The 24,625-nt window shown below is 35.3% G+C and overlaps 2 protein-coding genes and 1 long non-coding RNA gene across 6 annotated transcripts; 1 reads left to right on the forward strand and 2 right to left on the reverse strand.

Annotated features, from left to right (window-relative positions):
* Window positions 1–12,942: 12,942 nt before the first annotated feature.
* LOC121777291 (kinase-interacting protein 1-like) lies at window positions 12,943–16,728 on the reverse strand. The gene is made up of 2 exons (XM_042174489.1): window positions 16,186–16,728; window positions 12,943–16,048 (listed from the first exon to the last, which is right to left on the reverse strand). The coding sequence occupies exons 1-2, from the start codon at window positions 16,277–16,279 to the stop codon at window positions 13,071–13,073; spliced, it is 3,072 nt and encodes a 1,023-aa protein (XP_042030423.1). The 5' UTR covers window positions 16,280–16,728; the 3' UTR covers window positions 12,943–13,070.
* Window positions 16,729–16,862: 134 nt separating this feature from the next.
* LOC121777292 (vacuolar protein sorting-associated protein 55 homolog) lies at window positions 16,863–22,272 on the reverse strand. Of its 2 annotated transcripts, none has more exons than XM_042174490.1 (6): window positions 22,123–22,272; window positions 18,314–19,038; window positions 18,099–18,150; window positions 17,671–17,710; window positions 17,469–17,553; window positions 16,863–17,271 (listed from the first exon to the last, which is right to left on the reverse strand). In XM_042174490.1, exons 3-6 carry the CDS (start codon window positions 18,129–18,131, stop codon window positions 17,088–17,090), a joined length of 342 nt encoding a protein of 113 aa, XP_042030424.1. In that variant the 5' UTR covers window positions 18,132–18,150; window positions 18,314–19,038; window positions 22,123–22,272; the 3' UTR covers window positions 16,863–17,087. The 2 variants fall into 2 exon arrangements, with proteins under 2 accessions (XP_042030424.1, XP_042030425.1); XM_042174491.1 differs by having other exon boundaries at window positions 18,314–19,035; window positions 22,123–22,265.
* A 185-nt stretch (window positions 22,273–22,457) lies between these two features.
* Window positions 22,458–24,318, forward strand: LOC121777293. 3 transcript variants are annotated; one of them, XR_006045461.1, is made up of 7 exons: window positions 22,458–22,617; window positions 22,705–22,771; window positions 23,189–23,431; window positions 23,541–23,664; window positions 23,807–23,903; window positions 23,978–24,090; window positions 24,227–24,318. It is a non-coding gene; the product is annotated as an uncharacterized LOC121777293 (long non-coding RNA). The 3 variants fall into 3 exon arrangements; XR_006045462.1 differs by having other exon boundaries at window positions 23,189–23,346; window positions 23,978–24,318; XR_006045460.1 differs by having other exon boundaries at window positions 22,459–22,617; window positions 23,978–24,318.
* Window positions 24,319–24,625: the final 307 nt, after the last annotated feature.

Here is a 24,625-nt window from a genome sequence, read left to right on the forward strand (position 1 = left end):
TTCTCAAAAGAAATCATCTGATGCCTTCTATTATGAAATTGAGATAGGATCTCATGGAAAGTTAACTAAACTCTTCTGGGCTGATGCTATTTCAAGACGAAATTATCATATGTTTGGAGATGCAATTTCATTTGACTCAACATACAACACTAACAGGTATATTACTTTTGTTGCTAAAAGACATAAAATGATACTTTCGGCTGATAAGATGATATTCTTAGCTGATAAAATGATACTTTTTTGTATGTATGAAAATATAATTCATTTTTATGTTATGTTCTGAAGGTATTGCATGATTTTTGCTCCATTCACTGGAAAAGATAACCATTCCAGAGCAGTTACATTTGGAGCTGGATTGTTATCAAGTGAAGGTAGAGACTCATATGCTTGGGTGTTTGGCTGTTTTGTTCGATGTATGGGGGTAGCACCCAAATTGATTATCACTGATCAAGATTGGGGGATGAAACTCGCTGTTCAACAAGTACTTTTACAAACAAGGCACCGATGGTGCATGTGGCATATTATGGTTAAGGTGTCAGATAAGTTGCCCAAATCCTTGCTTGGTAATGAAGATTTCAAAAAAAAGTTGAATGCATGTGTTTGGTCTGATTTGTTAGAGCCTGATGAGTTTGATATAATATGGAATGATATGATGGAACGATATGGATTAGAAGACGTGCACTGGTTTGGATCGATGTTTGAAGATAGAGAATTCTGGGTTCCTCCTTATTTTCGAGATTTTCCCATGGGGTCGCTTCTTAGGACTACATCGATATCTGAATCAGAGAATAGCTTTTTTACAAACTACACAAAGCCTCGTGCAAATCTTGTACAGTTCATCAATTTCTTTAACTGTGTTGTAGGAGATTAAAGGAAGGCGAATTCACGATTGAACTACTTGGATTACTCAACTATTCCTGATTTGTCAACCCAATTGCCTATTGAGAAGCATGCATCTACAATCTACACTGATTCTATTTTCAAACATGTACAACAGGAAATAAGTATGGTATGTGAGATTGTTTCGATAACTGTTGAGGATAACATCAAGATGCATAAGGTCAAGGACCAATATGGTAGAACATGGGATGTTAAGTATGATTGTAAGCAAGACACATTCGACTGTAGTTGTAAGAAGTTTTCCAGAATTGGTTTGTTATGCTGTCATATATTTTGTTTGTTGAAGAATAAGTCTGCTAATCTCATTCCTAAGAAATATTTTGGTCGAAGGTGGTTGAAGAGCTCTTTACTAAAGGCAGCCCATGGTCTACCATCTGAGGAGATACAACCATTTTAACGTGTGCTCCATTTTTAACCTTATTTGTAAAAACTCTATTTTTCAGTCAGATAAATGATAGTATTTATTGTAATAATGTTATCTTTTACCTTGCAGATTTGGATGAAAAGCAGGAAATTAAGAAAAAGTTGTTCTCCAACTTTTATCGATTAGTCCAAAAGTCTGAGGGAAGTATGGATCATCTGTCTTTGTTATGTGCTAGTCTTGATGATTTGGAAGAGCATATATTTGGAAATTGTGCAATACCTTCAGTCATTGAAAAGAAAAAGATGGTTGAGGAATTTTATGGAATGGCAGTACATGATGTAATTGATGTACATCCTCCAGATGTTGTTAGAACTAAATGATCAGCTAGTGACAAAGTATCAAAGATGGAGAGTGCAATAAGGAAAGCAAATAAGCCTCTACGACGGTGTGGTAAATGTCATGAGATGGGTCGTCATGATTCAAGAAATTGTAGTAGATTCAATGAGAAGGCAGATTGAAGCCATTTGATATAAAATGACACTTTCAGGGGATAAAATGATAGTTTCAGAAGGTAAAATGATAGTTTCATATTATAAAATGATAGTTTCTGTTTTAGATTTATGAAAACCGTAGTTTCTTTGTTTAGATTTATAGTTGTTTCACTGATGTTAAGTGATTATGAAAACCGTAGTTTCTGTGGTTAGATTTATAGTTGTTTTTATAAATGTTAACTGATTATGAAAATCGTATGTCCTTTGTATTATGTTTACATGGTTTATTTATAGTTGTTTTGCAAATAAGAGTGAAGTGAAATAATAATAAAAGTGATGTGTTTTGTGAACAAGAGTGAAGTGTTTTCTGAACATGAGTGATGTGTTTTGTCCCATGAAACTATCATTTTATCATCTTGAACAACTTTTTTCTTGCATTTTATACCCTGAAACTATCATTTTATCCCCTGAAACTATTATTTTATACCCTGAAACTATCATTTTATCACCTGACACTATCATTTTATCACCTGAAACTATCATTTTATCAAGTGCAACTATCATTTTACCTTCTGAAATTATCATTTTATCCCCTAAAACTATCATTTTATACCTTGAAACTATCATTTTATCCCATTAAACCATAATTTTATCAACCCGGACTATCATTCTATCCGGCAAAACTATCATTTTATCAACTCAGACTATCATTGTATGCAGGAATGTACATACCTACAAATGAATAAAATTATCATTTTATCAACTCAGAGTATAATTCTATTCAGCAAAACTATCATTTTATCAAATCAGAGTATCATTCTATCTGGCAAAACTATCATTTTATCAGACAGAAGTATCATTTTAATCAAACAAAACTATCATTTTATCCCATAAAACCATCATTTTATCCCATGAAACCATCATTCTATCCGGCAAAATTATCATTTTATCAACTCAGAGTATCATTGTATGCAGGAATGTACATACCTACAAATCAATAAAATTATCATTTTATCAACTCAGAGTATCATTCTATCCGGCAAAACTATCATTTTATCAACTCAGAGTATCATTTTAATCAAACAAAACTATCATTTTATCAAATAAAACCATCATATTTCATTTTTATAAGGGCAAAATTGTCATTTCGTCATAAAATTGGCCCGTTGAAAGAAAACATGAACTAGACGCTTCGAATTCAATTTCTCTCACACTCAAACCCTTCAAATTCAATTTCTCTCACACTCGAATCCTTCGAATCGCATCCACACCCTCCGAATTGCATTCAAACCCTTGCTTCTTCAGTTTTGAAGGAAAAACCATTCCTGAAATATGACGACGGAAAACGCTCTAGTATCATCGAAGAATAGTTGGATTAAGTTTTTTACTTATTTCACTTTTGTTTTTGATCGATTTTATCAATTTGCCTGTGATTCTCGTTTTTTTAGATTCTATAGTTTTATTACTGCATATTGTGGGATGGGATTCAAGCTTCTTCATAATTACTGTTGTTTCTTCGATAATTTTTTTATTTTCGTGAATTACAATTTCTTGAAATCACATCTTATTTAGAGTAATGTTTTTTTATATAGCGTTGTTGTAAAATTGTTTTTTTCCTTTGGTTTATATAATACAACAATTCGGATGGGAAATTAAATTAATTACCAGTATATGGCATTATGACAAAATGAATATAGTTTTCCTTTATATTTCTGAATATGTCTTTTCCCCCAGCATTCTATACAAGGCGCAGAGGGTAAATATGTCTTTTCCCTCATTTAATTTCTGAATTTCGCTCCATTCTTTCATTCTCTCTCAGTTCGATTCTCTCCTCTTTCTCAGCGATTTTGTTTCCATATTCCTCTTCTCATCGATTTTGATTAGTGAAGAGTTGATTAAGAACAAATATGGAGATGCACCAAGTATGCTGGTATGTTTAGTTAAACGCATTCAATATTTATTAGTAAAAATGCATTGAATATCATTTAATACGAACATAATATCATTTTTACTAGTAATAAATATCATTTTTAATCAACCTCATGTGTTTTGTGTTATTTGAATAGAAAATTTTCTTCCGGGATTATCTTGGAGATGGAGTTAATCCATCAATAGAGAGAATTGTCAAAATGTCAAAAACCAGACACATGACTTTGCCATGGCAGAACGATACAAATAAAGTTGACTGTGGAATTTATGTGATGCGCCATATGGAGACTTACATGGGTGGTCCTGTTCGTAACTGGAATTCGGGTTTAACGAAGAAGGGGACAGAGGCTTTCATAAAACTCCGTGCCAAATATACTAACGCATTGCTTGTTGGAGATACAAACAAGAAGGCTTTTGAGACATTTTCAAATGTACAGCAGGAGTTTCAGAATGATAGCAAAAAAGGGAAAATCGATGTTGAAAAGATGATTAGAGAATTTGAACCCCCTAAAGAGAGCTAGTAGTTGTAATAGTAAATTGTATGAATTGATACTATTGTTTTGTAATAGTGGTGTCGAATATAATCACCTTAGATTATCATTCTATCAGTCAGAAATATCATTTTATCGGCTTTAGGTATCATTTTGTCATTTTATAGGTTTGAAATATCATTTTATCTGCTGCGAGTAACATTTATCATTTTATCAACTCAGAGTATTATTCTATCCAGCAAAACTATCATTTTATACAGTAAACCTAACAGTTATAAGCCAAAAGTATCATTTTATCAACTCAAAGTATCATTCTATCCGGTAAAACTATCATTTTATCAGTTTTATGTCATTTGGTCACGTTAAAGTATCTCTTTATCAGCTTATATGCCATTTCTTCAGCTTATATATCTTTTATAAGGTTACTGTCATTTTATCCTCTTAGATTATCATTTTATCAGTCAGAAATATCATTTTATCGGTTGCAAGTATCATTTTGTCATTTTATAGGTTAGAAATATCATTTTATCTGCTGCGAGTAACATTTATCATTTTATCAACTCAGAGTATCATTCTATATGGCAAAACTATCATTTTATACAGTAAACCTAACAGTTATAAGCCAAAAGTATCATTTTATCAACTCAGAGTATCATTCTATCCTGCAAAACTATCATTATAAGCCAAAAGTATCATTTTATCAACTCAGAGTATCATTCTATCTGGCAAAACTATCATTGTATGCAGTAAACCTAACATATATAAGCCAAAAGTATCATTTTATCAACTCAGAGTGTCATTCTATACGTCAAAACTATCATTTTATGCAGTAAACCTAACATTTATAAGCCAAAAGTATCATTTTATCAACTCAAAATATCATTCTATCTGGCAAAACTATCATTTTATCAACAATTATGATAGTTTTGCCGGATAGAATGATACTTTTACTGAAATGATACTTTTGTCGTAGGGGAAGGATGATGCAATAAACCGCGGCAAATTATTCATCAACAATTTCAACGGAAGCAATCGCTTTGAATTAGTTGCTGTTTATCCAAACTCAATTAATTACTCAAAAATCAAACTATTGAAAATTCCAGTTTCCGAATTGAATGAACCAAACAAAAAAAAATCACACAACAATTTCATCGGAAACAATCGCGTTGAATTAGTTGTTGTTTATGAGTTTATCCAAAACCGAATTGATTACTCAAAAATCAAAATAATGAAAATACAAATCGCCGCGACGATCAGATCCTCCGCCGTCGCCTCCGGCGCCATCACCACCCTCACGGCGTCGAGGCTCCTCTGAACAGTCGCGTGGAGATTGGATCCACTCCCGGTCAACAAATCCGGCATCGTCCTCGGCGTCGGCAGAATTTCCGCCGCGAGGCAGACGCCTCTCAGATCGTGCACCCAATTTTACAACGAAATGACAAATTTGCCCTTAATATGATAGTTTTATTTGATGAAATAATAGTTTTGTTAGATTAAATCTAGACCACATATTTTAAAAATGTGTGGTGGAGATTTAGTTATAAGGTTATTACGGAAATTGGGGTTATCATTATAATGCACCACTATATATATATATATATATATATATTAATTGTATAATAAAATGTAATTGAAATGAGTTAGTGGAATGTTGAGCCTACTTAACATTTATGGTAAAAGTGAAATATGACTCTTATTCAGAGACAGACGAAAATTGCAAAATACTATGACTCTTATTCAAGGACAGAAGGAGAAATAGACTAGATTTCTCATTTTGGATTGTTCATCAAAATTAGACAAAGTCTAAATTAGAAAAATTTTAAACAAACACACACCACTACTAATGTGACTCCACTATCTACTAACACTACTTCCACTACCTTTTTCCACCTCTCTCTTAGTTTTTCTCATCTCTCTTTTATATTACCAAGTTGTAGTAATATTTCATTGGACACCTTCTTTGTGATTTTGGGTTCGATCATTTTTTTTATGGAGTATTATTTTTTTCTTTACTCTTGTTTTATTTATTATTTTCAAAATATAAATTTAATATAAATTTAACATAAATAATTATAAATCCAAAATAGCCAGTTAGTTAGCAAATTCGATTAATGATTAGTATAACTAAAAAGATGACCAATAAGTAAGTGTGACAACTAATTAAATCATGCATTTTTGTTTATGTAAGGATTTTAATTATGTTGATAAATACTTTTATATATTTACTTAATATGATATAATTATTTATTAAGTATTTTATTAATATATTGAAAGTTTAAGTCATTTTTGGTACAAATCTAAGTAGTTTAGGATTCAATCCGATAGTCACTCACTCATTCAGGATATTATAATATCATAATTAAATATTTAAATTTACCACTATTGGTATTTTATGATTATTAAATTTATAATATGTTTACAATACAAAATGAGAAGGAAAAAGAATAAGAAAAATGAAAAAAAAAAGTGATAATTGACTACAACAAAAATCACAAAGAAAGTACCCGGCGAAGTATTTAGTATCATTTCAGGTACCGTACCCTTTGAATTACATATATTAGTGGATACATTGTTAATGGACAATTTATCCTTAATAAAAAAGTCTAGCTAAAAGAGTGAAAATGTCAATGAATAGTGCAAACGTCCCTTCAACAATATTACTGAGTTTAAGATATGTATGAGTCCAACCAAATACACTAAATTGAAACAAATTTTAGTGTAAATGTTAGTATTAAATAGTGATTTTACTCCAATAATATACATTAAACTTAAATTTAAAAGAAATACTATTATCTATATTATGCCTTTTTTACTTATATTTTTTTAAAAAGTGACTTAAATTTGTTTGAGTGTAATCTTAAAGATAGGTTATGGACTGATAGCATGTTTTAACCAAAAATTGAAAATGGGATTGATTTTGGAGTACCATTAGAGATAATCTTAGAACTCAATTATTCAACAATTAAATGTGTAGTTCACTCTTTTAACTAGTGTAGGCTTTTGGTGGAAAATTGAAATTAGAATTTAGAACCACAACATAACAGAGATAGATTACTTAGTTTAGTTGTAAGCAATCCATCCCTTACATTCATTCTTTCAATATACTACTCCCTCATTCATGTTAATAGAGATATTTCATTTTTTACATTCGTTTTGAAAAAATAATAATAGTAAATTGTTAAAATAAAGAAAAAATAAAGTTAGAGAGAGAATAATGAAAAGAAGAGTCTTATTTACATTATTCACTCTCTTACTTTACTCCTTTTACACTTTAAATATTTATTAGTAATATTATTTTTTTAAAACGAGTGCAGAAAAATCAAACATCTATAAAGCTGAACATATGGAGTACTATTTATGAGTCCGACACCATTTTAATCCTATTTCTTACTTTAGAAACAAAATTCACAATACATTATCCATTCTTTTAACTATTTATGAATCTCTTATTTTGTTTTATGAATTTCTTGTTTAAATTTATATGTTATCTAGTTAAATTAATATTCAAATTAATTCATATACTCCTATCGAATACTATTAACTTTTTTATATTATTCATATAACAACAAAAAGTATAAATATGCTATTAGAAGAAAAAAACATAAAAAAAGAGAGAATGCAATCAAATAAGAAAAGAAAGAAAGAAGAAGATTGAGTTGGGATTGAACCCATAATCTAAAGGATTTATCAATACACATTTACCACATGGCTTAGCATTGATTCCATTTTAACGCCTAATATATTTATATTGAAAGTAATAAATATTGAAAGTAATAAAAACTCTATTTGAGCTTAAAATCAATTGTCTCACATCGAAATCATGTGCAAGCGTGAGTTTTGGGGGGTGGGAAACTCGCAACGCATCCCTCCATGGTCTCGTTCTATGAATTTTGGGGTTTTTATGCGTTGGGTGTGATCGTTTTTATACTTACGTGATTGATCATATCTACTGTTACTACTAATTATACAACAAAACCCTTTATACATAAAATGTGAAATTTATTATAAAATATACTAGTAAGTATCCCCATTCTACGGTAATGTAAGCGTTTCTTTTCAGCATGCAATTTAAGAAAAATTGTACTATTAAGTGGGTTAAGTAAACGAAGAATAAAGTAGGAATTGAAAAAGGTAGAGAGATGAAGAGATAACAAAGTAAGAGAGAGTAAAGTAAGTGAGAATGAATTTGTTGACTTTTACTAAAAAGGTGAAATGACTACATTATTATGGAACGTATGGAGTATAATAAGAACTATCTCCGCCCCTCAATTATTGTCACTCTTGTTATTTTCGTATGTCCCCCATTAATTATTCACTTTCCCTTTTTAGCATGAATGGTAAGTATGCCTCTTACATTCCACTAACTCATTTCACTCAAATTTTATTACATTACTTTTTAGCATAATTGAAACTCATATTGTACTAATTTTGTTAACCTACTTTCTATTATATTTTTTAAAATCTACACCGGACCAAAGTGAACAATTATTAGATGATAAAGAGAATAATACAATACTAGGATAAATTAAAATAAATTTTATTTTAAATGAAATTAGTCAGAGAAGGGAGTGAGGATGAGCAAAGTTCTAAAAATAGATTGATAGAATAACTATATTTCCTGAATAAGTCACTTTTATGGATATTACTCAGTTTGAGAACACATAACTAATTACATATTCTCAAAATGTGTTAACACAAGTGAAATAGTGTGATACCGACATTTATTTATCTTTAATAATTAATTCTATATACTTAAGATTTTATTTGATTAAATTAATTTACTTATAATATCATTTTTCATCGATCTCAATATACTTCTATAAATATGTGTAGTACTCCGTAGTTGACAAGAAAAAATAAAATATTTTTTCATCCTCTCCAACTCACGTTTCTCTAATTCTCTTCATCTACTAGTTTGTATTCTTAAATATCATACACATGTATTGTTCATGTATTTCATGTAATACTAAGTAGATCTGTCGGATTTATAATCTGACCCATTGGAAAATTCATGCCAAGTAGTACAAAATAATACACGTAAATCTGTAGGTTTTCAAAAACAAAAACTTAAATGCTTTTAACAAAAGTTAGTTAATGTTGTTTTACTGTTTTTCAAAGTATAGGTTTGCATAATTAATTTGTTTCAAAATTACTCATTATTTATGCTACTACCATTTGCAATTTTTTATTTTTTAAAAATAAATGTTTTAAATAATTGATTAAATTCTTACCATTAATATTGTTCATAAAATTTTATATTTAACACACTCAACTAATTAAATTATTTCCAATATTACTCATTATTCGTGCTAGTTCACTTTACAAATTACGATTATTTTGAAAAACAAATATTTGCATATATGATCGAATCGGTATTCAATAAAGAGTGTTATTAATAGACGCTATAACGGTGTCATTGCTGCTTGTTGACACTACTGACTCTTTGAATGTTGGCAATATTTTCTACAATTGTCTATTTATATATACTCCTTCCGTTCCATAAAAATATGTACAATTTTCATTTTCATCCATCCCATAAAAATATGTGCATTCCATTTTTAAAAAGTTATATCAATTAAATAATATAGGTCACACCATCCACTAACTCTTACTTTACCATACTATTCTCCTAATCTCTCTTACTTTACCATACTATTCTCCTCTTCTCTCTTACTTTACGAATTTTATCTTAATTCTGGTGTCATATCCATCACCCATATTTTTATGGGACGGAGAGAGTATTTAATTTTTTTCTATTGCTCATATTTAAATATTTCTGTTTCTTTATTCATCTCTCGCATGTGTCCCTATCAACCATATATGAGTTACTTTTATTAATATTGGTTTGTGCCTTCTAGTGTCACAATTTTGTCTTCTGCTTACATGCTACTATCATTTAAATTAATTCATTGTGCAACGAAATAACATGAGTGTCACTGTAACAGCGTCAATGGAATCCAACATGTACTTCGGATTTAAGAGCCAACAAAGCCTTTTGATGAATATTATTATTTCCATTTAACATTTAGGAGTATAATTTATTTCTAAATTCAATATATTCTCTCAAAATAATTTTAATAATAATTTTTTGCTTTTTATTTTCTTGTAACCACCACTAGCTGAATGGTTGTTTAATATTCCTTGGTGATTTAATTTCATGCTTCTTTCATATCAAGTTGTGCCTATAAAAGATATGGAGATGTAGGTGGATTTCACATCACAACACAAAGAGTTTCTTCGATCTCTCTCATTTGAACAGTTGAATTCTAGCATCTTAGCTTGCATTTTAGAAGCATTGTGTTGCTCGACTATCGATTCGACATCAAGTTCTTCGGTGCCTATGACTTTGATATGCTTTACTCGATATGAGGAAAGTAGTTTCATCATCTAAAGCTTTTAGATGAAAATGCTTAGCCATCCGCCGCCACACTCGTTGCTCCTCTACCAAAATGCGTCCACAACAGACAAGCCGAGTAGGAAACCTAGAAGAGGTAGTTGTCTACAATGAAGAGTAGAATTGAAAAATGTAATTTTGACTATTTGTAATGTAAAAGTAAATAATAGCTGTGATCGATGATAAAAAAATATTGAGATTTTGATAATTGAGCCTAATCAAATTCAAATATTATTCGTGTAAAAAATATATATACTCATATTTCAACTCAAATTTCATCTATGCAAAATTAAAATTCAAATATTATTCCTGTAAAAAATATATATACTCAAATTTCATATATGCAAAATTTAAATTATACTACTAATTAAGTGCTTGGCTTTTAAAAAAGGAAATAAAATCAAAATAAAACATACGTATATAACCACTTTCTTTGTAATAGAGGATTTTGGATTATACATCACGAATGTGATCCTAAGTAACACAAAAAGAGCATGCAAAGATATAGTCAAAATTTTCAACTCATAAGTTTAAAACTAAATAAATGTATGTGAATGCATGGGCGTATATTTAATCAAAGACGGATCCTACTCGTCGTTCTTATCTTAGACTTAGGACTTTGGAGTAATCTTTTCTTTTCCACTTTATAAAAATATTTTATACACATTCGAATTTCCAACACACGAAATAAAATACAGTATTTAAAACTAAAGGGAAGAGAAAAGAAATATAGGCTCGTGCAATGCAATCACTGCCTTTTGACCTTTGACTAGAGGCACGTGCGCGGCATCTTTTGACTCAAATTTCTCGGCTATTGCGGAGAGGCGCACGTGCACTTCTGTCTCCTTCTGGCTCAACTGTTGTTAGCATAATTAATTATTAAGATTATTAGTAATAATTTTAAAGTTTAGTTGGGAATATTATACGATTATCATCATGTTTAGGATTCTTTCATGCTTGTATTATATCCCTGCCATGTCAGCATCCATCGCAGAAATTTGATATGGCACTATGGATTATGTTTAGAAATAATATTATGTATATAAAATAAACTATAATTACTTCTGATTTAATTTTAACATAAAATATTGATCCTTCTTTTGTTTGTTTGCTCTTTTAGTATCTATGTTAACGTGTATTTGCGGGTTAATAGTGAGATTAGACCGTAGTTAATATTTTGAAGAATCTTATAATATTTTTATTTAATTTTATGCAATGAGTTCAGCAAAATTTATTCTGTTTATATTAATGTTGTTACTATTAATTATCTCTGAGATTGTAGTTGTAAATGTTTGGACACAAGGAACTCCCATGTTCCCGAGAATTTCATACTATGTTAATATAAAAAGGTTATAGTATATTTTTATCATAAAATTATTTTAAGTTATATTTTCCGTCTTTAATAATTATATCCAATTATTGCAACAAATGGACATGCAAAAAGAATGAAATCATTTAATTTATTTTGAATCTAATTTTATATCTTAGTTATAATTAACAATAAACACATGTGTGGCCATCTTTCGACAATGCAAAATCTTTTTTACATTAACCTCATTACTTGATGTGTAGCAATGAAAGAAAAAGACAAGCATAACGATGAAGAATGGGCCAAGCATGGTAGCAATTTAGAATACACTGCAGCCCAAGTTTTAGTAGATGCTAGTAGAATACACTGCAGCCCAAGTTTTAGTAGATGCTAGTAGAATACACTGCAAAATTTGATTGGATGATATCCGCTCCCGACCCATATTCCTATATTTTTGGTTAGAATAATGCTATGCGGCCACATTATGGCCGGCCATAAATTAATTAAATAACAAAAAAATTGATTTTTTTTCAATTTTTTGGTTTAATACTACTTGATTTTACCTTTATATCATCTTCATTATATGTTGCTCAACATGTTAGTGTTGCTGTTTCGTAGTTTTTGCTCAACTTATTACTACTGTCATTTCTTGATTGTTGCTCAACGTATACAGTAATTCGTGATATTAATGTGTTTTACGTAATGGAATTCAAAGATAAGTATCAACTCACAAGTCCATTCACACACATATAAGTTTATATCGGTAATTCTAATTTTTGTATACATGTAAATGGACTAAATTAACTTTTTATGGCCAGCCACATTATGGCCATTTAGCATCACTCTTTTGGTTATCGGATCAGATCGGAAATGATCCGGTACCCACTATCCGTTTGGACACTCCTACTAACTATAGTTTGACGACCAAAAAAGAAATGCAACTTAACTATGGTGGAATAGATGTAGTTATTTTTTATGAAATATATTTCAATTTGAGAAAACAGTATCTAATCTTGTTAAGATACACAAACCCAAAAATGGAGTAGGATGGGCCAATTAACAAGAGTAGTTAAGGTAACAAAACACAATTTTGTGAAAATGTTAGTAGGAAAAAAATATGAGAGTGCTTATTACAAAATGAGTTAGCATGAAAAACACACATGTTATGTCTAAGAAAACAAAAGATAGAGATTCAAGAAGAGTTATTATGAGAGGAGAGGCGAAGCCCAGCTCTAAGCACCTGATATTTCCTACTAGGATGCATGCACGAGAAGAGGGAAACCTTAGGCTTCTTGGAAGACTTATTCCCAAAGATGAATGACCTCAGCGGCACTTTATTTCTATGCTCCGACTGCTCCGATATCCCAAACTCCTGATCCAGCAGCCCCAGCGTCTTGTCTATCTGCAGCTGCAGCATGCTTACATGGTCGAGCCCCACCTCGAGCTCTTCTCTCACCTTCTCATTCTCCTGCTTCATGTTCAGCACTTCCCCTTGCAGCTTGGCCGCCTGGTGGCTGCTGAATCTCTTCTCCACCCCTTCCCTCAGCGCCTCCGTGATCTCCTCTTGTATGTTGCATAGTGAGGTGAACCTGTTTTTCAGCTCATCCTTCAGCGGCGCGCTCTGTTCAAGCCACACTGATAGCTCCCTCTGTATGTCCCTCAGGTGCTTGAATATTGGCACCACTTCTGATTTCATCTGTGTGTCTCCTCCGCCTCCTCCGTTGTCTGTGTTTCGCCTCTCCCTCAGCTTTGACAGCTCCTCATCCAAGTCTCTGACCTCTGTCTTGAACTTTTGTATCTGGTGGAACGCGGTGCTGAATCTGAACCAGAAGTCTAGATTCTCGTCTAGTATGGCGTCGATGTCTGTCCTAAGCTTCTCCTCCACTTGTGACAGCGACGACGCCATGTACACCATCCCTGTTTCGTTGGTTTTGTCTGTCAGGGGGGGGCCTCTGATGTCCTTGGTGAGGGTTACATCCTCGTTTTCTCCGGGCTGGAACGTGTCGTCTTCTTCTGAGATGGTGGAGAGTGGGGCTGTGTCCCCTTCGAGGGCGCTGAGCCTCATGCGGAGATTGGCGATTTCCTCGTCTCGCCTTGAGATGACCTTTTTGAGCTCTCTCATCTGTATGGTGGTGTCGAATTGGCTGTCTCGTTCCTTCCTCTCGACCTCGTTGAGCTTTTTCTTTACCTCCTTGTAGTTTCTTAGGATTGTGGTGTATTCTTTCAGGAGGATCTTCTCTCTGTCCTCCATTCCGCAGAGGAGAACTTGCTGCCAGCTGATGTCGTCTTTGTCTTTGTCTTTGTCTTTGCCTTTGTCTTTGTCTTTGTCTTTGTCTTTGTCTTTGGCTCTGGCTCTGCCTTCGGAATCTTCTTCCAGAATCTCCATAATTGTTTTGCGGCTAGAGAAGGATGTTGTTTTCCTTACCATGTTCTCGTTGTGTTCCTTCTCTTGCACGGATGAGAACGAGCGTCGAACCTTGTTCACTCCTTGTTCTACATTCTGTACCTCTCTCACATCTTTGAACACCTCTTCCTCTTCTTCGCCCGCCTCTCGTGTGGCCAGACTCTCTGAGGTGCGGCCAGCATCATCATCATCCTCATCAACGTCCACCCCTTGTTCGTCTCCCTTCAAATCGCTTGAGGAGCGACCAGCCTCCTCGCCCGTCTCTGCATCTGTCAAGAGACTATCATCAGCATCTGCAAAGGCCTCGGCCACTTCATCAACGGTTACTTCCTCTGCATTAGCCTTGACATCACTCACTTCGTCCGAAGGGTCACCGGCCACTTCATCAACGGTTACTTCCTCTGCATTCGCCTTGACATCACTCACTTCGTCCGAAGGGTCACCAGCAACCACGCCATCCGGCTTCCTACAAGCAGCCTCAAGATCATCCTCCACCGTCACACTACTCAGCTTCTCCGCAAGAGTGTCAATGCTCGTTTTCGCCTTGGCGAAATTCGTTTGAAGCGTATTGTTGCGGCTCTCAACATTCTTGTTCAAATCTTGCACCTTATTAAGCTTCTCCTCCATTTGAATGACCTTGGAGCTCAACCCCTCAGTGTCCCCACCAAGGCCCCCATCCTCCTCCACCTCCTCCAAACTCTGGATCTGCACATTCAGCTCATCGTTCTCCGCCCTCAACGTGTTCACAAGGACCGTCTGAGACGACACAGCCGTCTCCAACGTGATCACCTTATTCACCAACAGATCAATCTTCTCAGCCAACTGTGTGACAGACAATGTGCCCAATGAGCCAGTGTCCAAGCTCTCCTCCAACTTCTCAGGCAGCTCCTCGAGCTCCTTCGTCTCCTGCAGCAACGCAGCCAAGTCTTTACTAAACTCATGCGATAAACTCCCTGGCCTTTCAGCCCCATCACTCTGCTCAAGCATGTACTTCTCCCGAAGCGACTTCAAGCGCTCGCACGCAGCCTGAATCCGATCATACTCGTCCTTCGCCTCGAGGGAAGTCTTGTCCTGCTTCTCCTGAAGCATAGCGAGCGTCTCCTGGCACGACTTCAACGCCGCCTCAGCCATGAGCGTACGAGCCTCGTCGTCCTCGATCACACTATCCATACTAAACTCATCCTGCAGCCTAGAAATCTTCTGCTGCATCTCCATGACTTGGCTCTCAATCCCCCAATACTTGGCTATCCCACTCTCAAAAGAGCTCTTCACAAACTCCTTCACAGTGTGCAAAGACAGGATCTCCTTATGCAGCTTGTTGATCTCCTCAAGGGCCTCCTCCTTGGTGAGCCCCGACACGACAACAGGTTTCGGACGGCTCTGACCCTTGACCTTCTTTGCCTTAAACTGCCTTGAGGCCTTAGTAATGATGGTCTTGAGATCCCTGACCGGAGGCTTGGGGATCTTCGACATGTTCGCCTCCGGGACGACAAAGTTGTCCGGGATCTTGGGGGGGATCTCGTCGTCGTCCGCCATGCCAAACTGCACCTGCTCGGGGAAGACAGTTGCAATGGTGTGGTTGGCGTTTTGGAAGTCTTTCGATAAGAGGTCGTAGCGATCAGCCAACGAGCGGAAGACCTTGAAGGCCTCCTCGACCGCGCAGATGAGCTCGGGCCGCCTCTGGTAGTACATCTCCGCCCTCTTTGCAAAGGAGTCCCCATCTCCTTCAATCAGTTGGAGCATGCCTTGTACCTTCTCTTCCATGTCTGCATTTTTCCAAACAAAATTTACAAATTTCAAATTTTCAATAACACTACTATATTACCAATATTTGCATACTAGATTAACATAGAATTGTTGTCCAAAAAACAGTCAGCAGCATGTGGGAAAAAGAGTGAGTTACCTTGAAGGCTCTGCTCGAGCCATTTGGATTGCTTGGTGCGAATGTGGCTGGCCCACCACCATGAATATGCATGGTTCGCAGCTCTCTGCAACATCTCCGATCTCTTCTTCCCTTTCTTACACAATTCACATGAGAGTGACTGAACAACAATGAAACTGAAAAGTTAGCACAACATTAGGGGGTTAATGGCTATGAGAAGTTTTCGCTCCTTGATCTATTTTTGGAATTTCACCATCAATTATTCCACATTAATGTTACTAACTTCCCAACGTGGCCACCACTGCTTATTCCAACACAAGTTGCCAATGCGCACTTTCTTCCTCAACTTTGTGATCTACAACTACTACACATTGTCGTGCGATTTTTTTATATTGCTCATATTTAATTGAATACGATGAAACATGATTTTGCGACATGATGTGATTGATTGAAAAGGATTTGTAGTCTGTAATAAGGTTGAAAAAATATGTTTGTTAGTTTCAACTAGAAATTAGTCTTCAATGTGAAAATGGAATATTAATATTCTTCAATAATTATGCACCACAGCATGAAACGTGATAAGGAATTTTTTTAATATTAAATCTATGAAGAAAACAATCGACATTTTGTCTTTAAAGTCATAATCTTTGGGCAAATTATAGTATTTTCCACTAACTTTGAAATTTAAAAATCACAAATTTCGGAAAGGTTGCAATTTTCCTAAACAGACCCAAAGAGAATTATTAATGAAACAACGTCGTTCGATACCCTAATTCTTGATTCGATATTGAATAATAGTATATACGTAATAGAATAAAATGTTTGATACCCTAATTCTTGTTAACTTTTTTTTTCCCATTTTTCTCTTCCAAAATAACCAAGCGCGGTCCAAGATTTACAGAAAGCGTCTCTTGATAGAAGTGTTACCACTCATCGTCCAGACTGGCACGATGGAAGCACAGGATCGTGCAGACGAATATGAAGAAAGACGTGAATTCAATGAACATTGCTCCGGTTCCAATCAAGCCTGCGTGCCTCAGAATGATGGGAATGGCCATGCTCCCCACAGCAGATGCACCTGTCAAGAACTTGGCAGCATCTATCCAACTGCACGGGAACACCAATCAAAACTAAGAAGAACAGGCATGGCTTTACTTCCATATAAACATCTAACGCAGCCATTGAAACACAGATAATAACAAACTGTGAACGAAATTCCCAACAAATGCCCACAAGATGTCAAACATTGGTATGCAGTTTCTAGACGCGTTCTCATCCTGAGTCATAAGCGTAGGATTACTCACCCCCCGCCTTCTCGACTGGTAAGGAATTGAGTGGTTCCACCACCAAAGAAAAGACAAGGCATTGGCACCAGAACATACATCAGAGCTGAGAAGAAAATTCACAAGAAGATCAGGCATAGAAATGTAATGACCAACATCATTTGATTAAATTATCCCTTGCTCTAACCCATCCCCAACGAAAATACGAAGCCTTCATGCAAACCTGATAACATTGGCCACCAGTTGCTGTATATCGCACAAGCCTGCATTCAGGAATGTTGAAGTAACAATCAAAAAGAGCAATATAAACATGTTTCTACCAGCATATATATACCAAATTACACAAAACTATCAGAAAATGATGATAGTGATGATGATGATGATGATATTATCTGCTGTGACACAAAAACCCAGACCACAGGATTTCAGGAGAGGTCTATAACAATAAAAAATGCATGAGCCTACATGGAAAATTAACACAGTATCCTGTGGTGTTTGTTCATGTAAACAAATTTAGACATGATAATGATGGAATGTACGTAAGCATGTGATTAAGGACCCTCATATTAACAATTTAACATGATAATCAGAAGTTATTTCAGAATTGTGGAGATGGAAAAAATGAAAATTAAGAGCTTAGTCAAAACCTACCAAGATCTGGAGCAGGATGCTAGATGAAAACATGAATGCAAGTCCTGCAAGACTGGATATCAAATGCCAAGATTAATGGTCAGTAATACAACAGAAAGGAATAGAAATGTGCTGATTTCTACACTTCGCCTCTTCCCTTCTCATTCTAGAGAAAGGAAATGAAGTGCAGATGTAAGGAATAATATTAAATTAATAGATTCGTATTGGTCACTTACACTGCATGCAATCAACCAGATCAGTCACACAGTACCGGAATAGCGTACCAGCATAAGTTGCAAGATCAAAACCACAATGTAAAGTAGATTAGACATTGCAGTAATAATATATTTACAACACTACAAAAAAAAATGCATTTAGAATAAAATCACACAGAGGTTTAGCAAATCACACTAGAAGTTACATGCTCCATTCTCTAATAACTAATGCATACTGGTGGGTAGAGAACAGTGATGGAGCCACTTGAGCTCCACAAGGGACAAATGCCCCTCATAAAAAATCCCCTACAAGAGTATTTTTTTTTTAAATTCCCTATATATGCCCCATCTCATATCCTCAAAATTTCCTCATATATATTTTTTCCTCTCCTAAATTAAATTCCTGGCTTCGCCCCTGGTAGAGAATCCAGATAAAATATTCATGAATGAAGGTTAAGGTAATTCGACTGAGTCACTGACAACAATATTGTGAGAAACACTAGATCAGAAGGTAGAGATAACAAAATAACAATTAGCAAATCAAACTATGATACAGGCAACAAAATAACAATTGTCTCCTTTAATTCCAAAATAAGGATCGAGCATTACATGCCAAACAAATCATCATGAATATAGAAAGAGAAGGCATAAAGGTACAAACCTTCAATTGTCATCGCCATTTGCAGGTACTTTACAAAGATACTGAAACAGACTTGACGATTTTCAAGTCAATTTATCTGCTTCTGCTACAAGTTTCAGAAAAAAAGAAAATAAGAACAAAAATGTGAAGAAATAAACTAGAAGCATAATATATTCATAATGACTGCACATCCATTTGTCTTGTATTAAAACACAAATGTATGTGCCAGTGACATTATATTGAGATCAGGGTTTAACTTACTATACATCTTATAACTCATCATCGAGACACTTCAAAATTTTAATTGATACAATTCAACTGATACACTTGGCATTGCCACGAAAATGAATTCTTTTGCATCTACAGAGGGAATTATGTGCATGCGGTAACAATAATTGTTGTGAAAGTCATAAATTCTACCATAGCATATTTCCGTCATTGAATTCACAACCTCGGAAAACCTAAAGCTTAACAAATTCTCATATGCGAGTAGCAAAAAAATGAAGAGAGAACCTTTTTTCCTCTCAAAAAAGAGAGAACAATTATTAGGTCATCTTTTCCTGGAAACTAACAAATCTAGATTTTCTAACCATGATTATCTAAAACAGGTTAGGTTAAGCAGAAGCCATGATTAAAGAATTTATTCGAGCGTAGAAATTTGATTACTAATATAATTTCAATGTCACAGTAAAACTTTTGGTCTGTGTCCGACTAAGGGAAATTATCAAGAACAACTGAATCCTCAATAAATGGATAAGCCGAACAGCTTAAAATACAAACACGAGGGAAATTTCTACAGCACCAGCTTCAACGGATAAGCCGAACAGCTTAAAATACAAACACGAGGGAAATTTCTACAGCACCAGCTTCAACCAAGTCCCAAAACACCTAAGAACACCCGCAGCGGTGCTCGCGCCGACGGACGGCGTCCGTGCCGCTGGCGCGGCACCGCCCTGCTCGGCGCTGCGCTCTTGCCGCTGGCACGGCGCTGCTCGATGCATCGAGCACGACCGTGCCAACGAGCAGCTGACGTGGCGTTTCCTGATTGGCCAATGACAATGTCGTTGGCAATATCGTTTTTTCTTTTTTTAAAAAAAATATCAAAAATAATCCCAAAAATTTTTAAAAATATATTTTCAGATTCCCAGAAATATGGCCGTTTTTTTGAAATTTTTTATAATTTTTTAATTCCCAAAATCATATATAAATACATACATTTATCATCCATTTTTCACATCAAATCATCTTACATTCATCTCTCATTCATATTTTTTCATACAACTCATCTACATCATCCTCTCTCACTCAAACCCTCTTTAAAAATAGATTTCATCGATATCATGGCTGAAGCGGAGCGCGAAGAGCAAGAATACTATGAACAATATCGTGCCGCCTATGTCGCCGCCACTACCCCCGCCCCTCCTCCTCAACCAACTAGATCAATTCACCGCTACATCCCTCGTGATCGGGAGGGAGCCAACGAAAGGCTTGTGGCCGACTATTTTTCCGATCAGCCGCGGTTTCCAGAGGATTACTTCCGACGCCGTTTTCGCATGTCAAAACGGTTATCCTCTTCGACGAATATTTGCAACACATTGTCCGCCCGTGTTGAATACTTTCAATCAACTAGAGACGCAACCGGTCGGCAAAGTCTCTTGGCGTTGCAGAAGTGTAATTGTGGCATCCGACAACTTGCTACTGGGCAAACGGCTGACCTCTTCGACGAATATTTGCATGTGGGTGAGTCAACTGGAATCCTATGCCTTAAAAGTTTTTGCGACGGCGTTCGTTCTGCTTTCGGTGAGGAATTCCTTCGGATACCCACCATCGATGATTGTCAACGGTTGCTTAATCTTCACGAAACAGTCCACAGTTTTCCCGGTATGATTGGCATCGACGGTTGCTTAATCTTCACGAAACAGTCCACAGTTTTCCCGGTATGATTGGCAGCATTGACTGCATGCACTGGAAGTGGAAGAATTGTCCGACTGCTTGGAGGGGGCAATACTTAAGCGGCCACAAAGGCGGCGGCCCAACGCTTATCCTTGAAGCGGTCGCCGACTACCGCCTATGGATTTGACATACATATTTCGGTGTTGCCGGATCCAACATCGACTTGAACGTGCTCTATTCTTCACCACTCTTCAATGATGTTTTGAATGGTGTAGCACCGGCGATCGACTTCACTGTCAACGGAAATGCATACCATATGAGTTACTATCTCGCCGATGGTATCTACCCAAGGTGAAAACGTTCAGCAATCCGCAAGACTCGAGACGGGTTCTTTTTGCGCAGCGTCAAGAGTCTGCTCGGAAAGACGTCGAAGAGTCTGCTCGGAAAGACGTCAAAAGAGCTTTTGGGGTCCTTCAAGGCCGATTCAACATTGTGAAGGCCCCGTCTCAGCTGTGGTACGTTAACAATATCGCCGACATCATGTACACGTGTATTATCTTGCACAACGGATTATAGCTGACGAAGGACCGAGGTCGGCCAACTTTTACGATGAGGATGAAGCTGGAAGCTCAACCGCGAGGTCTCTCCACGCCGAGATGTGCATACGGCGGTGGGCGAGAGGATCGAAACAAGACACACAATGCGCGATACCCGAACCCACACTGAGCTACAAGAAGACCTAATCAAACACATTTGGGTGAAATTCGGCCACGAGTAGTGAGTTTTTTTTAATTTTATGAATTTAATTATGTAATTTTTAATTTTTATGATTTGAATTATGTAATTTTTAATTTTTTTAGTAATTTGTAATAGTATTTTGGGTATTTTTAATGTATTTTAATATTGTGAAAATATTTTTATTTAAATTGAATAATAGAATGATATGACCCTTAGCATGTAGAGCATGGAGGTGAGTGTTGTGCTTTTGCCAAGAACATGGAGTAAAAAAGTAATAAAAATGGATGAGACCCACATCTATATATGTGCTCTTTGGCAAGAGGATGGATGGAGATGCTCTAAATAGTAAGGCACAAATCCAACGAATCAAAAAACGAGAAAAAAAAGAAACGCAATGAAGAAGAAGAAATGAAGAATCCGTGAGATTATCGAGCAGAGGACTAGAAAACAAACAGCATAAGCTCGTAACTTGCAGAAACGGGTGAATGAACCCCTCAAAATCCATACCACAAACAACCAAAAAAATCGAAATTTTAGAAAATTGTAAGCATATTCTTACCGATCAAAGGAAATTTTCTTCCGCAGCAAGCAATACAAGAATCGAAGATGCCAAAAGTGCTTAGGGTTTGGGAGTCGGAGTTCCCAGCATAAAAACTCGTAGTCGTAGATCAGACTGTCAAGGTCAAGGAAAATTACTTCAATTATAAGCTCGTATTTCAATTTTGCCACTTTTTTAGGATTTAACTACAAAAGGCAATTAAATTTTATTTTATTATCATTATAATGACTCTACACAATTAAATATGCATATTCCCAATTTAGAAATAAATTTATTACTGGTACTGTTAAAATCCTATTTGGAGATTATATTCCATTTTCGTCGAGTAATTACTTTTCTACACAAAAAAACGAGTAACGAATCCATATCATTTGCATAGGTGGAGAGAGAGAGGGAGGGGGAGGCGCATTGACGAAAATGACTGTTTCTGGTTCTCTGCAGATCTCCCTGCAGCTCGGAAATTGCCGGAACAATTGACGCAGTAAGAGATTTCGGGTAATTATTTTATTCGAACAGTGTAATTTTTCCTTCCCAGGTCAGCTAGCTTTCCTCTAATTGTTTTCTATCATAATCAATTTCTAGGCTGCAGAATCCGAATGCAAAAGGCAGATTATGTATACCGAGCGATAATCTGCCCTCAATATCACTGGTATGTTCCGTGATTGGATTTAATTTTAATTTTGAGCCCTATTTCTGATGGTTTTCTGGAAGGGGGAATTCTCATTTTGTTTTTGCAGTTTATTTTCGGTTAAAGGTCTCGATTTTAAAAGGATTGTTTCTTTGTATGGGAATCTCAGGGGCTTTGTAGTTTATTACAATAATTAAGTCGTGTGTTTGGTTTATTACAATAAGGGATAGATTAATTAGAGCTAATTGTATATTAAAATTTCCTAATTTTTACCTAAAAAGGAAATGACTCAAGTAATTTGGGACAACCCAAAAAGGAATACGACTCAAGTAACGTGGGACGGAGGGAGTATTACTTTGTACTTCATGAAAATTTGGCCTGCATGTTGGTTCTTTGTTCTTGGCCGTGCTTGACATTATTGTTCAATTGCATTTTCAGCAACACCATTCTTGGAGTTCCAATGTTTGGAAGAGAATAAATCCAAGAGTATGCACCATTCCTTGTAGAAATAACCAGCTTAGGTGCCATTGTTTTTTAAATCCAGGCGTGCCTTCAGACATTAACTATATAAAGAATGCAACCTTGACATTAGCAAGGTAATTTCTCCTCTTCAACATCTCTTCTCGTCTGGTCTTTCTGAGAAGAATGCTGAAGCCAGAATTAAGCTTGTTGAATCATTAGGTATGAACATGAAAACTGATCTGATGTGAAACATTGTTATATATTCTGTAGCTGTATTTCTGAATATTTCTTAGTCAATTCTGGTAAGTGAAAAGTTTGTGCCTTGCAGATCATTTAATCGTTTGCAAGGAAGTCCTCTTGTGATTAAACTGGCTTCAGCAGTCAGTATTATTATCTTTGCTGTATGGGGACTTGGGCCACTTGTGCGACTTAGCAGAAACTTACTCTTTCATGTATTGCATTCATTTTCATATTTCAGTTCCTGTGCCTTTTTTTATCATTTATACCTTTGTATGAATCTCTGAAACTTAGTTGAGTGCTTGACCTTTGTAAGTCATCAACTAATCAAGTACAGTAAATTTGTCACATACGCAGAAGGGTGATAACACTTGGAAAAACAGTAGTACATATCAAATTACAACATCTTATGTTCGGCCATTGCTACTATGACAGGAGCAATCATTATTTGCAGGTTAGTATGTTTGTTTGCAAAAGATAGAAAAATCAGATCTCATAGTCCACTAAACAAGAATTTGTATCTTACAGAGAATTGAATCCAGTAACTATACCAACAGAAGCAGGTCAGATTGTTAAACAAAGGCTCCTAAATTTGTCAGATCTTTGTCATCAGTGTTGGGCTTTGCATACTGTCTGTCAAGGTCCGTATTGATATCTTTTTACTGACAGGTGTTGATTCCTAAAGTTTACATTATGTTGATACTCTATACTTTCTTTTGCTTTAAATTGATATTATTAGAGGTTGGTTCCAATCATTATTTTCACGTATATTGGCAGCTGGACTTGCTAAGGTCCTCGTACATATTCATGTATATACATCTGAGCTTCCTGCTGGTTGAATATAGCATTCATTTTTATTTTCATGATCATATTATGCGTACAAAACGTTACATCATACACTTATGCATTTAGAGATTCTCGTACATTTACATATATTCATCTGAGCTTCCTGCTGGCTGAATATAGCATTCATTTATATGTCCATGCTCATAATATGCGTACAAAAAGCTATATCATAGGTGATTAGTTGCAAGTGTAATTCGAAAATTTTTATTTATAATTTTAGTCATACTTTTACGTGTCTATCTTAGTTTTGATCTCTATATTTGTTATTCCAATTTTTTTACTTTTCCAGTTGACATCTGAGAGAACTAATGTCAGTTTTAAATTTTGAAT

The sequence above is a fragment of the Salvia splendens genome, chromosome 18 (assembly GCF_004379255.2).
Source record: "Salvia splendens isolate huo1 chromosome 18, SspV2, whole genome shotgun sequence".
In the NCBI taxonomy this organism is placed as follows: domain Eukaryota; kingdom Viridiplantae; phylum Streptophyta; class Magnoliopsida; order Lamiales; family Lamiaceae; genus Salvia; species Salvia splendens.

What these genes read in the sequence shown, in the direction of transcription:
- LOC121777291 (XM_042174489.1), bottom strand. Translation starts at nt 16,279, where the DNA reads ATGTTGCAGAGAGCTGCGAACCATGCATATTCATGGTGGTGGGCCAGC. An exon ending in GCTCGAGCAGAGCCTTCAAG is followed by an intron (nt 16,049 to 16,185) that starts GTAACTCACTCT and finishes GGAAAAATGCAG; the next exon opens with ACATGGAAGAGAAGGTACAA.
- LOC121777292 (XM_042174490.1), bottom strand. Translation starts at nt 18,131, where the DNA reads ATGTTTTCATCTAGCATCCTGCTCCAGATCTTG. An exon ending in GCATCCTGCTCCAGATCTTG is followed by an intron (nt 17,711 to 18,098) that starts GTAGGTTTTGAC and finishes TCCTGAATGCAG; the next exon opens with GCTTGTGCGATATACAGCAA. An exon ending in CTGGTGGCCAATGTTATCAG is followed by an intron (nt 17,554 to 17,670) that starts GTTTGCATGAAG and finishes TTTTCTTCTCAG; the next exon opens with CTCTGATGTATGTTCTGGTG.